Source organism: Frieseomelitta varia, unplaced genomic scaffold, assembly GCF_011392965.1.
Source record: "Frieseomelitta varia isolate USP_RPSP 00005682 unplaced genomic scaffold, Fvar_1.2 scaffold_926, whole genome shotgun sequence".
NCBI lineage: Eukaryota > Metazoa > Arthropoda > Insecta > Hymenoptera > Apidae > Frieseomelitta > Frieseomelitta varia.
The window spans coordinates 219592-232350 of NW_025110730.1; the positions used below are offsets into that span (position 1 = coordinate 219592).

At 33.3% G+C, this 12759-nt stretch overlaps 3 protein-coding genes across 11 annotated transcripts in view; 1 reads left to right on the forward strand and 2 right to left on the reverse strand.

The window, feature by feature from the left end:
* Nucleotides 1–225: 225 nt before the first annotated feature.
* LOC122537724 (endoplasmic reticulum-Golgi intermediate compartment protein 3) lies at nucleotides 226–3284 on the reverse strand. Of its 2 annotated transcripts, none has more exons than XM_043671150.1 (8): nucleotides 3080–3284; nucleotides 2565–2723; nucleotides 2370–2486; nucleotides 2250–2290; nucleotides 2109–2167; nucleotides 1817–2040; nucleotides 1614–1742; nucleotides 226–580 (listed from the first exon to the last, which is right to left on the reverse strand). In XM_043671150.1, the coding sequence occupies exons 1-8, from the start codon at nucleotides 3162–3164 to the stop codon at nucleotides 243–245; spliced, it is 1152 nt and encodes a 383-aa protein (XP_043527085.1). In that variant the 5' UTR covers nucleotides 3165–3284; the 3' UTR covers nucleotides 226–242. The 2 variants fall into 2 exon arrangements, with proteins under 2 accessions (XP_043527085.1, XP_043527084.1); XM_043671149.1 differs by having other exon boundaries at nucleotides 2109–2170; nucleotides 3080–3283.
* On the forward strand, nucleotides 765–1601 carry LOC122537725 (reactive oxygen species modulator 1). The gene is made up of 3 exons (XM_043671152.1): nucleotides 765–926; nucleotides 1193–1326; nucleotides 1402–1601. Exons 2-3 carry the CDS (start codon nucleotides 1199–1201, stop codon nucleotides 1508–1510), a joined length of 237 nt encoding a protein of 78 aa, XP_043527087.1. The 5' UTR covers nucleotides 765–926; nucleotides 1193–1198; the 3' UTR covers nucleotides 1511–1601.
* Nucleotides 3285–3933: 649 nt separating the features above from the next.
* The window catches only part of LOC122537731 (MAGUK p55 subfamily member 2), a 30406-nt gene continuing 21580 nt past the window's right edge, over nucleotides 3934–12759 (reverse strand). For 7 of the 8 annotated variants that reach the window (XM_043671164.1, XM_043671165.1, XM_043671161.1 and 4 more), the window contains 6 exons: nucleotides 11084–11380; nucleotides 8616–8852; nucleotides 7170–7644; nucleotides 6522–6856; nucleotides 5713–5787; nucleotides 3934–5360 (listed from right to left, as the gene is read on the reverse strand). In XM_043671164.1, coding sequence (XP_043527099.1) covers nucleotides 5184–5360; nucleotides 5713–5787; nucleotides 6522–6856; nucleotides 7170–7644; nucleotides 8616–8852; nucleotides 11084–11380 — 1596 coding nt within the window. In that variant the 3' untranslated portion in view covers nucleotides 3934–5183. The remainder of the gene's footprint in view (nucleotides 5361–5712; nucleotides 5788–6521; nucleotides 6857–7169; nucleotides 7645–8615; nucleotides 8853–11083; nucleotides 11381–12759) is intronic. The other variant, XM_043671163.1, reaches the window with a different exon arrangement.

Genomic DNA, 12759 nt, shown 5'->3' on the forward strand with positions numbered 1-12759 from the left:
CTATAATCATTTATATACAATTTTATATATCTTACAGAAAAATGTGTATTCTGTCGTATCAATACAAGTTTAGAGCAATATAAAAAAATTAATACTTAAATTAAAAAATATTTTTTCATTTCTTTAAAAATATCTTCGATAAAAATCAAGTTATTCTTCAAATGACGTGTAATGTCAAATCATCCGTCGTATAAAATATTTTCAGATATTTTATAATACTTTCTAAATTTATAATTTGAATTTTAATTATATTTGCCCAATTCTATCTTTTTCTGTATTGCTCTGACAGAATGATATAACAATGAATCTATTAAGCCAGCAACTGTAAATACTCCACCAATAATGGCACATGCGTTCGTCGCGAAATGACCGAATGATTTTGCTTTTTCTGTATACTTTACCATTAATGGACTTAATTCATAACTGAAAAATATACCAGGCATTCCGGATTCACCGCTGAACAGAGATACTTGTCTGGCATGCCGAGTTACAGAAAATTGATTTGTTAATAATGTAGATCCATCGGCGCGCACATAAGTCGTTGGTACGATTTTAATATAGTGATAAAACATCATCGCACCTGAAACAGAAACAACGAAACATCTCGTAAGATTTCATCTGCAATGATAAGTTATTACAATTACGTATTGAAAGTTTAATAATTTTGTTTTCAAAATTGAAAGTGAAAGAACTTTCTGTTTTTCTATAACCGAGCTGTTTACGTATTAAATTGAATAATCCGCCAATGACGTGATAGAAGACGGAAGTAGGAAAAGCAGCCATCTTGTATTGTATACGTAAAACTAACATGGTATCTTCCTTACATCACTTGAACGATTTGTGCTAAGAACTTACGAGTTGTAAAAGACGAAGAATCGTAATAAAACGAAAACGAATTAGAAATTCCAAAACCGAGAGCTTAAATTGTGAGTGATGTCGATTATAATTAATATCTATAAATTTTTTACGTGTAAATGAAATTGATTTATCCATATTATGGCAGGCATTAGTTAGTTACAATGTGTTAAAAAACTTCATAAATTTTCTGTTAAATATTTGATTAAAAATTGGTTCTACATATTCAATTCATTAAAAAAAAGAAAAAAATTATATCCAGTTTATTATGAAGTATCCATAAAAGAAATAAATTAAAGCTATATGTTTATAAAATTTATAAAATTTATATTCATAGAATATAATGCCAGCCGTACCAGGTATATATCAACAAGCTCCTTCATGCTGGGATAGGATAAAGCTTGGTTTTATGATTGGATTTTGTGTTGGCATGGCATCTGGTGTTCTGTTTGGTGGATATTCTATTGTTAGGTACATATTTATTTATTGTGATTAAACTCACAGAATAACTTTGAAATAAAAAGCTAATGGTGTTTATTACACTAGATATGGATTAAGAGGAAAGGAATTGATAACCAACGTTGGAAAAGCAATGGTTCAAGGGGGTGGAACGTTTGGTACATTCATGGCCATAGGGAGTGGAATAAGATGCTAGTACTTGAGGACTGTTATGTTTCACATTTAGGATACAAAAAATTGTAGTACCAAAATATTCTGTCAATTTCTTAATAAAAGATTTCTATGGAGCGAAGGCATACCTTCCATCGCAACTACGGTGGTATCATCCATAGGATTTGTTTTTCCTGGAATGTTTAATCCAAAACTTAAGTGGCGAATCTTATGGGTCATGTTAAATTGTGTTGATGTATATGGTTGGACATCGTGTACTGTAAGCAAAATGAAAAACAATAACTTTCAGTCTATATAAGAGATGGCAATATATTTTTCTTTTTTTACTTACCATGTACATGGTTTACAGAGAAGCTATCTCCTGGTGCAATATGAAAACTTCCACCTACTCTATTTACTTCCATATAACCATAGATTTGGCAGCCTTGACTAAAGGCAGTTTTCATTTTTTCTACTGACTTTTCATTTTTACATTGTTTTATCATTCCTAGAGTAGGAAGTGCCCAATTTTTAAGTTTGTAGGCTTCTCTTACATCTTCACAAGTATTACAACATCTACAAAATTAACTTAATTATATGATAGACTATCATAAAATACATAATAAGTTTCTGTAATACTGTACTTGATAATATCATTAGTTGCTCCATAACAATCTCCACATGGTTTCTCAGTAGTGTTCATTGTCTATGAAAAATTGTTTTAGTATAAGTATAAAAATCCATATTATAAAAATAGGTCTGTAAGAATGGTACAATTTAATTACCTTTGCTATTGTTTTATTACGTGCTTTTGTGTCAGTAATATCTATAATAAAATGAAAAGAAGATTAATTTGATATTATTTATTTTAAATATTTTACATTTCTTATAATATTATCTTGTACCTGTTCTCTGTGGATCTTCTATAGGTTTTCCATTTAAGTCTAAACGTCTTTTAAATATATTATGTTCTATTTGTAAATGCTGTTCACCTGTTGTGTCCATTGCATCTATTGATAAAACTGTAATACACTTAATTTAATATATGTTATTTAATATATGTTATGTATAATTGTATACATAAAATAATTTTTACTTACCATCACAAGATATTGTAGGTACAATTATATCTAAATTAATTCTTAATTTTGAACCTCTTGAAGTGTCCACAAACAGTTCTTCACTCAAAGTTGGAGTAAGATAATAATTCACTTCAGATAGAAATAAAATACCCATGATAATGGTACTAATAATTGTTACTGAAAAAATACAGGACACAAGTGAATTTAGGTTATAAACTTTGTTTACATCCGATAACAAATGTAAATAATAATTATGAGATAGTAAAAGATTTTAACAAACGTAGTTTAAAATATAGCTGCAACAAAGTTCCAAGAAATAACAATATTCAATTTGAGAATAACAGAATTTTCTATTTTCGTTAAATATTGAGGTTAAATCAATTTATCATATCTTGAAATTGAGGAAAGTAAAATAATCCAATAGTTTTTCAGCCTTATAACGATTTTGGAAAATCAACAAAATCGTTTATTGTATATTAGTGTCACAACAAAACCGATGAGCGGTATAAGGTTTAACAAGTGAAACACTTTACCAACGGCACCACTGAAAGTTCTCACGAGAATATCCGCCTCCTCGCGCACTTTTGGATGCACGTCTAATTGCCGTAACATTTGCATTTTCAGTCAATTATAAAATAAACTAATTAAACACGGCTAGAACCGTGCCTGAACTACTCGGCGTGCTAACTTTTCCCGCAATATACATGTGACAACGCGGCAACTTGAAAACGTGGCAGATAACAATACGATTGGTTATCGCTCATTCATTGTAAATACATTCGATAGCCAATCATCTTTTATATTTATTCATTACGATAATTTAAAATTTTAATAAAGTTCAAATTTTCATTATAAAGTGATTTCTTTTAATTTATGACAAAAATTTTATGGTATTAAATTCTAAGTGTTTATTCGTTTATCACATGGATATATTATCATATGGAATATAAATCTCCTATCTTTTTTAACCAATATTCAATATATTTCAAAAATATAATTAACTTCTTATCTTATCAAATTATTTATATATAGTTAATTATATTTGTAAAATTTTTGTTCTAATTCTATAGACACTATAATTCTGATTTTTTAGTATTATATTTTAATTTATTTGGACTAAGTTTTACTTTAATTCATTTGGTCTAATATTACATAAAATATTATTAAAATATTATAAAATATTGTATATAAAATATTATTAAACCATGTGGGAAAAAAGCCGTAAAACAAAGGATGAATGATCAGTATGAAGTATAAAATAATAATAACGATTTTTTAAATTAAGTCCTTCATTTTGTAACTTTCAAACAATGAAAGATTGACAAGAGAAATAAATGAGGATGACGGGAGCGATAGAGAAAGGTTGTAGTAATTTATATTCGTAACAAACGCTCGATAAACTTTATTTTTCCGTATATCACGTGGCACAATCGGAAACTTCCGGCTAAACGCATGTACAATGATGTGCAACGGTCATGTTTCCGCGTGTATGCGTGTCAGAGCATTAGAAAAAACGTGTTATTAGACGTGTCTTACGTAAAACTCTCGAGTATCTGAGAATATCTCGTCTCGACATAGTAGGTCTTCGCCGCAAGCCGGTTAAAGGGCTGCGCTATTAAGGCACTCTATGCCAGGAATATGTTCAACGTGCACAAGTGGTACAAACAGGATCCATGAAATATAGTATAATGTATAATATGTATATATATATAATAGATATCTCTATAAAAGAAAAGTACATCCTATGACGAAAACTAAATAAACGTACGTACATATGCAGGCTCATGGTTCGAGAAAAATTAAAACTAGGCGTATTCTAAAAATAATTGGACGGCGGTTCATAATGTATACTCTAATCGCGACCCGTTTTCGATTAATTGTCCTAAACAATAAAGGGGAATGTATGCGAGAATTTTTTATAACACTACTGCGATTAACGTGAAAAACTACATTTTTGAGAAAAAAGATACACTTGTCCTACTTTTTCACTTTGTTAGCCTTTAAATTATGTTAGCAAAGGGTATCTAATTTTCTGTTATTCTTTTATCATTTTCTTGTATCTTTGAATGATGTCCGTGCGAATTTCTAACTAAATCTTTCTGTTCTCAGTGTGCGAATTTATGAAATTTAGAAGGCGAACGGATCGTTTCGTAAACCTAAAACGAAATAAAGTAAATGCTAAACGATTGTACTTGCTAGAAACGGCATCGTAACACGAGATACTATCTGTCGTTGGCTTTCATAGCTCCGAGTATTTGTTCTAATCGTAAGTAGAAGAAGAATGGGCATGTTTGAAGTTCGTCGCTTTCGTTTCAGAAACCAGCTGGTTGCTCGAAGACTTCTAATACCTTCCTTGCCCGATTCGAGTGCGTCATTTGCTTAAAAATATCTATACATTCGATCAAGACAATATACACAACACACCAAAACTCTGTATACACATAGTACGACCATAAAATTGTTCCATTGCACGGCGATATGACGCTATAAATATAATAACGATGCACTCGATACCGAGTATATCGGCACTGCCTGTTTTACAGAAAACAGTGCAATAATTCTTTACTTCGCTCGAAAGTCTGAGTTTGGGCCGTGTATTCTGAAACTACTTGTTCCCTCAGATGATCTGAATGGTGTTTAATAGATCCAATTTACTGGAACCCATTGGTGTTCAGTGGCTAAGGCGTCCAACGCGGCGATTACCTGTCTAAATGTATTATCGAAATCTTCGTTCACGATTACCAAATCGATATATTTCTCGTAGGCACGCTGCAAAGCCGCCGATTCTTCCAATGTTGCTTTCAAATCGTCTTCCTAGTTAGTGAGAAACAGACTTTAGTTAAGTTGTACTTTGTGACATTTGAAAAAGAGTGAATTCTTATTGCATTTAATTCATGTGCGCTTGACGCAAATTTGATACTGATAGAAAAATGATAACTTTCAGTTTCTTTGAGAATGTTTATTCTTTATTTTGTATTAACTTACTGCTCGAGTTTTATTATAAATTATATTTACATGTTGTACAAGTTACCATTTTTCTTTGAATGTATCAATCTCGCGTGATTCTGTAAAGTGGATAATTTCTAGCAATAATACTATATATCTACAAGCAATTACGATAAAACGAGAAGAAAAAAATAAAACGCATATACATGCAAATACAAACCTCGTAGAGAGAAGCAAGGGACTCCAGTGTTCTGGCTCTTCTCGAGCTGTACCTGATGGAACTCTGGCGGTCAAACTAGCAAAGCCAATATCAAATACATACGAAAGATTAAACAAAGAACTCTACGTCAATTGAGGGAAGAGAGTTACATGACGGGCAGCGTGTAAAATATTCGACGTGGGATATAAAGAACACAGTATTTGAAAATGAATTTTATGCAAGAAAAATTTCGTGGGAGAGAGAAAGAAACTAATCGTTGAATCACTGTAATCGAACAAAAATACATGCGATACATTTACAATAGGCAAATTATACGTATTTACATGACGACGGCAAACAGACTGGCAGGCAGGATTCAAAAGGCTGCATCGTAAAAATTTGATGACTATGTTTATTTGAAACGCGGCCTGTGCCGTCGATACGTGTTTCTTCTTTATACAAATTTTCGCATACAGACTCGCTCCGTTCCAAGTGGGCTTTTTGTTTTCTTATTTTTCGTACGAGAAATTCGAATATATTCTCAGAAATTTGCAAATCGCTCTCTGAATTTTCAAATACGTTTTTTTTTCGCAGAAACGTATCTACTTGGCAAAAAAGTATCTTGAATAGTTGCAAATTGACTAATAATGTAACATTTATCAGTGATTTCATTGACTAAAAATTCATTAACAATACTAGCAATTCTATCGTAACAATATTACACATTCAATAAAGACTTCAATTCGCAAAATGTAATTACTTCTTCATACCGAATATGACAAAAAATACATAATAGAAAGGAGAGGAATATATAGCAGTCTCATAATTACCGTCAAATTTCGATTGCTAGTTCCAGTTGATCTCGCCAGATCGTACAACCATTTCAATTGTTCCATTCCTGGCGCCGCTATGAAGATGACATAGGGCATAAATTCCGTGCTGTTGTGAAGTATTTTTAAAGCAGCTGGACTACAGTCCAAAACGCACATTTTCCCAGCTCTGATCAACTCCCTCACAGAATCCAACTTTGTACCATACAAATGGCCACCGTGTTCTCCGTACTCGAGATAACGATGCTCTCTAATGTCCGTTTCCATCGATTCGCGATCGGTAAACCAATAACTTTTGCCATCTTCCTCGAGTACTCTAGGTGGTCGTGAGGTATCTAAAAACATATGATTTCTATATGAATCAATATTGCAGTCCTAACAGCTAATAATGTTCACGTTATCAGAGTCTTTTCAATTTTTCTGACTTAATTTCGACACAGTGAATTAAGATACACTTCTGTGATGTTTTCTTGCATATTAATTCAAAATTCTAGTTTCGTAGTATAACATAGCTGAATTTTATGTGTTTAATCTGTTATTATAAATTTCAAGCCAAATTTTTTCCGAAGTTTCCAAAAACTTTACAATATGAATTTTGTCTGTCATTCTGATCAAGATCTCACGATATGCAAAAATTATGACACTTACACGGAACAATGGTGCCAAATTTCTCGGGATCGCTATTTATAAGCCTATTCTTCAATGTTCTGCGGCCAACACCTCTCGGACCAACCAGTGCCAAGGTTTTACGTCTAAATGGTGGCATTCTGGCCACTTCTTCGTACAACAGCAGTTCTGCACTGTCAAATTCACCATTGGACTTTGATTGGTACATTTTCCTCTTCTTCTTTTTTGAGATTTTGGTCCCGCAGATGCTAATCTTGTGTACGAAATCCGCTTCCGGTGGCACGAACGCTTTCCTCCGTTCTTCTAACTCCAGTGACGGAACTAAACCCGGAGGACCTAGACCTTCGCCCTCAACTCGTCGAGCTTGCCACCAGTTTGGATCCGCCTGATCCACGATTTGCAATACGTCACCTTTCTGGAACGGAAGTCCAATTTCCTTGCACGGTAACAAGGTGTCTTCTGATGGATCATAATCGAACAGGGCCCTCATATAGCACTGTAATGTAAAATAAATTGAAGATAACAAAAGATAAACATTTCTACGTAATTATAGAAAATTTAGAGATGCAAAAATATGTACATAATGTCTTCGTTGTAACATTTAGTTTAGTCTAAATTTCACTATTTTAATTCTATGTCTAAAACTACCAAGAGGAAAATAATTTAAGAATTCATATAGAAACGATCAATTGGAAAAATTGATATCACAGAGAATACAATGTAAAGTTTATTCTTAAGTATATTTTTAGAATCGTATTTCTCGATTCACCTTTATCATTTATTTATACATGAAAAGCAAAGCTAGTGCAAGACACAAAATGTTGCTAGAACTTATGCTTTCAATGATAATTTTTATATTTACCATAAGATTTTAACAGCATATTTTATCTATTGAATAAATTCAGCAAAGTATTAAAATTTTAAATGCAATAGCATTAAGAGATCTTTTGTTGAGAAACGGAAATGTTAATTATATATTTCAAATAGACGTAGAATCATGAAGATTTTGAGAAATCGATTAATCATATTTTTGTGGCTCTATACTTTCATGTTTTTCACATGCAATCATCTTTTCAAGGAATCGATCTTTCAAAAATTTTATTTTTATCCTTTTAAATTCTGATATTATTTAATTATTAAATGTAATTATGTATAATTTATTATACATAATATTATTTAATTATTAAATTATTTAATTATAATATTTAAATATTATTTAATTATAATATTTAAATATTATTTAATTAATTAAATAATATTATGTATAATATTTTAATTATGTTATTTGACACGACGTGACGACGAACATTTGACATTCACTCAACCTGATCACCTCTATAATTTTTAATTCCATGATTAAAGAATGATTCGACAAACAAATCAACAGATGACGAACGATTCAAAAAAACAACGAAAAATTCTTCACGTTAGATTCACCATATATAAAATTATACATAATTTGCTTACCGTAGATTTCACAGGTAGATTGCCATCGGAGGCGACTCCAGGTGCAAGTTTCAACGACAAATTCTCCTTCGCCTCGTGAATGGCTTCTTGAAGTTCCTCAGGATTGCGAACTTCCTTTCCGTTCACCTCGAGGATCACCTCGCCGGTTCTCAGAAGTCCTTGACGAGCAGCAGTGCTTCCGCCCAGGATCCTGGCGATGATCAAATTGCCAGATTCGTCGACCTGCACCGTCAGACCCTGCGCGAAAACCAACCAATGAAAATAAACTCGTCCGAGTTCCGTTGAACGCGACCAAGTTCGTTACTTAGTACATTTGGAGAACAATCGGCGATTCTTGTCGAGACAGTTGACGATTCTACGTTCGTTTCAATTTTTGTTGTTATACTCTTGCAATGCCGCTTGCCTGTGAAGATTTACTGTTTCCATTTGCGTATGCAAATGTTAATGGAAGAGAATGTTCAAGATCATGGGCTTTGTGCTTTCGTTTGTCGAGAATGCGTTTATTGTCGACAATGTGACAAAATCGTGAACATTGAAAGTAGTTTGTAGTTTAGTTTGTATCAGTTGGATTTTCCAAGTCTCGACAATATTTATCTCGTCTTTTTTTTTTTTTTAATGTATTCAATTGATTTTGATGGCATTCTCGCTCACGTGATTCGTATTATTTTACATTAAGAAGTGAAAAAGAGAAAAGGAACTATTGCATCAATAGTCGTGACGTTCTGTTAGTTTTCAGAAGAAAATCCTTGGTTTCCAGGAAATTTTATTGCTCGTCGTTATATGAATTTTCGGAATGCAAAATGTTAAGAGTCAACATAAGGGGAGGATTGTATGTTATACCATTTCTGTTAAAATGTTTTCTTTACTCGGTATAAAGCTGAAAACTTTTGCCTCTGGTTTGAAACAACATGCCAGATTCATCGAACAGGCCACGTGGCCTCGAATCAGAATCAAACGGATAATAAACATTTTCAAATTATTTATGAACTGCGAATGGCATTTCCGTCTTTTCTTCGTTCGAGCGTATTAAATCCAACTCAGAATGGGAATTTTCTCACGTGACGGTATGGTAAACCTCTAAAACTAGATCCACGAACGAGAAAGTCGGTGTAAACAGTTATACTTCTTCGTTGCTCGTTCGACGTGCCTTTTCGTCAGTCACTTTCTTCACCAACGAAACAAACAAAGAAACTAAACCTGTTAAGAATCCTGTCTTAAATATCCAAGGACATATTGGATATTTCAGCTTTCAAACTATCAGAATTAGATATTCTGAAAATCTTCAAATATTCACGTCTCTCTATTTATATTATCTGATAACTCTATTATATCAAGTTGGTGCATATGAAATACTTCTTTTATATACAGGGTGTTTCATAACTTGTGGGGCCCACTTCGGGAGCTGATTGTATGCCTAAAAATAATGAAAAAGAGTCATAAAAATATATGTCCTATCGTATAATGAATTTTCTGTTTTAATTACTTTTATAAAAGATGCTCGAAATGACCACCTTGCATTTGAAGACTAGCCTGTACACGTCTTGTCATTGATCTGATTACTCTCTCTAGCATTCCTGGTGTTTCTCGAATTTGTCAGAAGCTTTGCTCCATTCTATTTCGTAGTATTTCAGCATTTTCAATCGATGTTGCGTATAGATGTTGTCGATAGATTTTAAATGTCCCCACAAATGAAAATCTAATGGATTCAAATCCGGAGAACGAGCAATAGAACCTCCACGACCAATCCATTTATTTGCAAAGTGTTGATTTAAAAATTGCCTAGCCACTAAAATGCGGCGGAGCTTCATTACGCATAAATCACGTACGAAGTCTAATATCGCCTGGAGTTTCCTCTAATATTTCGTGTAAACGCGTGCTCAAAAAATCAACTTACTTTTGTGCCTGTTAGTTTCTCATAAAAAAAAAGGTCCAATTAAAAATTTATCAATTATTCCTGCCCATACGTTTAAACTAAATTGGTGTTGATGTCTTGAATGCACAATAACATGTGGGCTTTCTTCATCCCAATTATGATTATTATGAAAATTGAATATACCANTCCCTGGTAAAACTAGCTTACTAGAGTTTGCTCTGTTTATAAAATTCATTATATCTCATAAACGAAGACAGATAGGACATATATTTATATGACTTTTTTTCATTATTTTTAGGCGTACAATCAGCTCCCGAAGTGGATCCCACAAGTTACGAAACACCCTGTATATACCAATATCATTCATTAAATTTCGCTCGTCTATTGCAAGTAACACGAAGAAGATTTATAACAAAGATATCAAAGTCAGAGTTACTGGTCATTATGAGTAGTCAGAATATTAACGCAAATTTTCTCTATGAGCTTAGATTTGGAAAAAGTAACAATTTCTGGAACCGTAAATTTACTACTTACAGTTAGATTGATTAATCACTGGAGCTTTGTGTATTTTCATTAATTCTATAAAAATTCTTACCAAAGGTTCGTCAGGTTGCCTTCTAAGGCCGACCATCCTCACAGCTTCTGTCCTCTCGTTGGTAGGCATTATTAATAGCGGTGGTTCCGGTTTCGATGGCTGTTCTTTCCGTTTGACAACCGCGTCGTGCGTCTCCAGAAGCGCTTTCAGATGCGAGCTCCTCAGCAATCGTACAAGCTCGCGTGCGTTCTCGTCTCTGGAGGAGCGGAGTGCGTGGCACACCTCGTCGACGATGTCACAAATGGACGAGCATACCGGTTCCACGTGGAGTGGAGGATCCTCCAGACGCTCCTGGACCTGCAACAGTCACGGCATCGATGGCTGTTAGAACTGGTTTTCGTACAGGCATTGTCTCGTCCTACTAACTCGACCGACCATCTTTTAGATCTCTCAATCAAGATTAGATTTTTTTTTTTTTTTTTTGTATGATGTACGTATCTTATTTTAATTTTTAATTCGAACTATTTTTGAAGATTTGAAAGTGATGCGTAACGTATTTAATCATTGATGCTCGAACTATATTAAAATAAAATGACTGAAATGGATCACTGAAATTCTGTGCTGCCCAATCATTTATTATAATTTTCTACTAGATTATGGAGTCTGAATTTTTGTACACATTTATATATATTTAAATTTCTCATAAATGCATAAATATTTATATTACGCTCTACACTAGTTGTGTTTTGCAGTTTAGGAGATGAGAAGATTATCGACGAAATAAATCAGTCCCTGGAGTTCGTCCAACATTTTTTCAATCTCCTTTCTGGGCTGTGTGTTAACGTATGGCCAAAGCCACAAACAGTGAACGGCTTAGCCATCGCCAGTTGTGAAAGTCGAAACGGGTTTCCGCATTAAATTCACCGTACGAGGTACCATGGTTGCTTCTCGTATCCCTTGCACAACTCGAGAGAAACGAAGATTCTCGGATCGACAATCTTTAGAGCGATTTTTAAAAGAATATTTCCAATTGTTTTGCAACATGCGACGACAAGAATATTTCAATTTTTTTTCGTTTTATATTTATAGAAAAATTACAGGGTATATCTACAGTTTTATGGTAAAAACTGCAAGAATTTTTGGTCGATTTATCACCTAAGAGCGTGAAATTATCATTGTGCAACGATGACCCGGTGTCAACGAGGTTTGATTGGATTAGCGTCGACCACGTAAGGCTAGTGTACTCTACATTGAACCAGCCAATGCAACGTTACAACAATGAAAGAGTAATTACGAAAGTAGGTCGTTCTCAGTGTTTCAGAGCCACCTTCGAGAATGCTTGATACCTGAACGCCGCGACGGTGCACGCCGAGTTGCGAATAATCGTTCACCTTTTAGAATTATTTCTTAAAAAAAAAAAAACTGAAAGAAACGTACGAAAATTATAATAGAATTTTATTTGCATAATATTTTAACAGTATTCTCACTACGAGAATACTGAACGGTAAAGAGTCACAGATAAAATGCAAACACCTAACAACGAGTTATTTCCAAAATAACTAGAGGCCAAAAGTAATAATTATTTCTAAAACTTTTCTTGAAATGAAAGACGAAGGTTGTCGTCAAAAAAATCAAGCAGTTAAACTTAATTTTTAACTATTCTGTACGAGGTAAATGTAAAACGTACGAAAGCAATTTTTAATTAACCATTATCGACAGAGAAAACATTACCAAAA

What these genes read in the sequence shown, in the direction of transcription:
- LOC122537725 (XM_043671152.1), top strand. Translation starts at nt 1,199, where the DNA reads ATGCCAGCCGTACCAGGTATATATCAACAAGCTCCTTCATGCTGGGAT. An exon ending in GGTGGATATTCTATTGTTAG is followed by an intron (nt 1,327 to 1,401) that starts GTACATATTTAT and finishes TTATTACACTAG; the next exon opens with ATATGGATTAAGAGGAAAGG.
- LOC122537724 (XM_043671149.1), bottom strand. Translation starts at nt 3,164, where the DNA reads ATGCAAATGTTACGGCAATTAGACGTGCATCCAAAAGTGCGCGAGGAG. An exon ending in AACTTTCAGTGGTGCCGTTG is followed by an intron (nt 2,724 to 3,079) that starts GTAAAGTGTTTC and finishes GTATTTTTTCAG; the next exon opens with TAACAATTATTAGTACCATT. An exon ending in CTCTGTAAACCATGTACATG is followed by an intron (nt 1,743 to 1,816) that starts GTAAGTAAAAAA and finishes TTTTGCTTACAG; the next exon opens with TACACGATGTCCAACCATAT.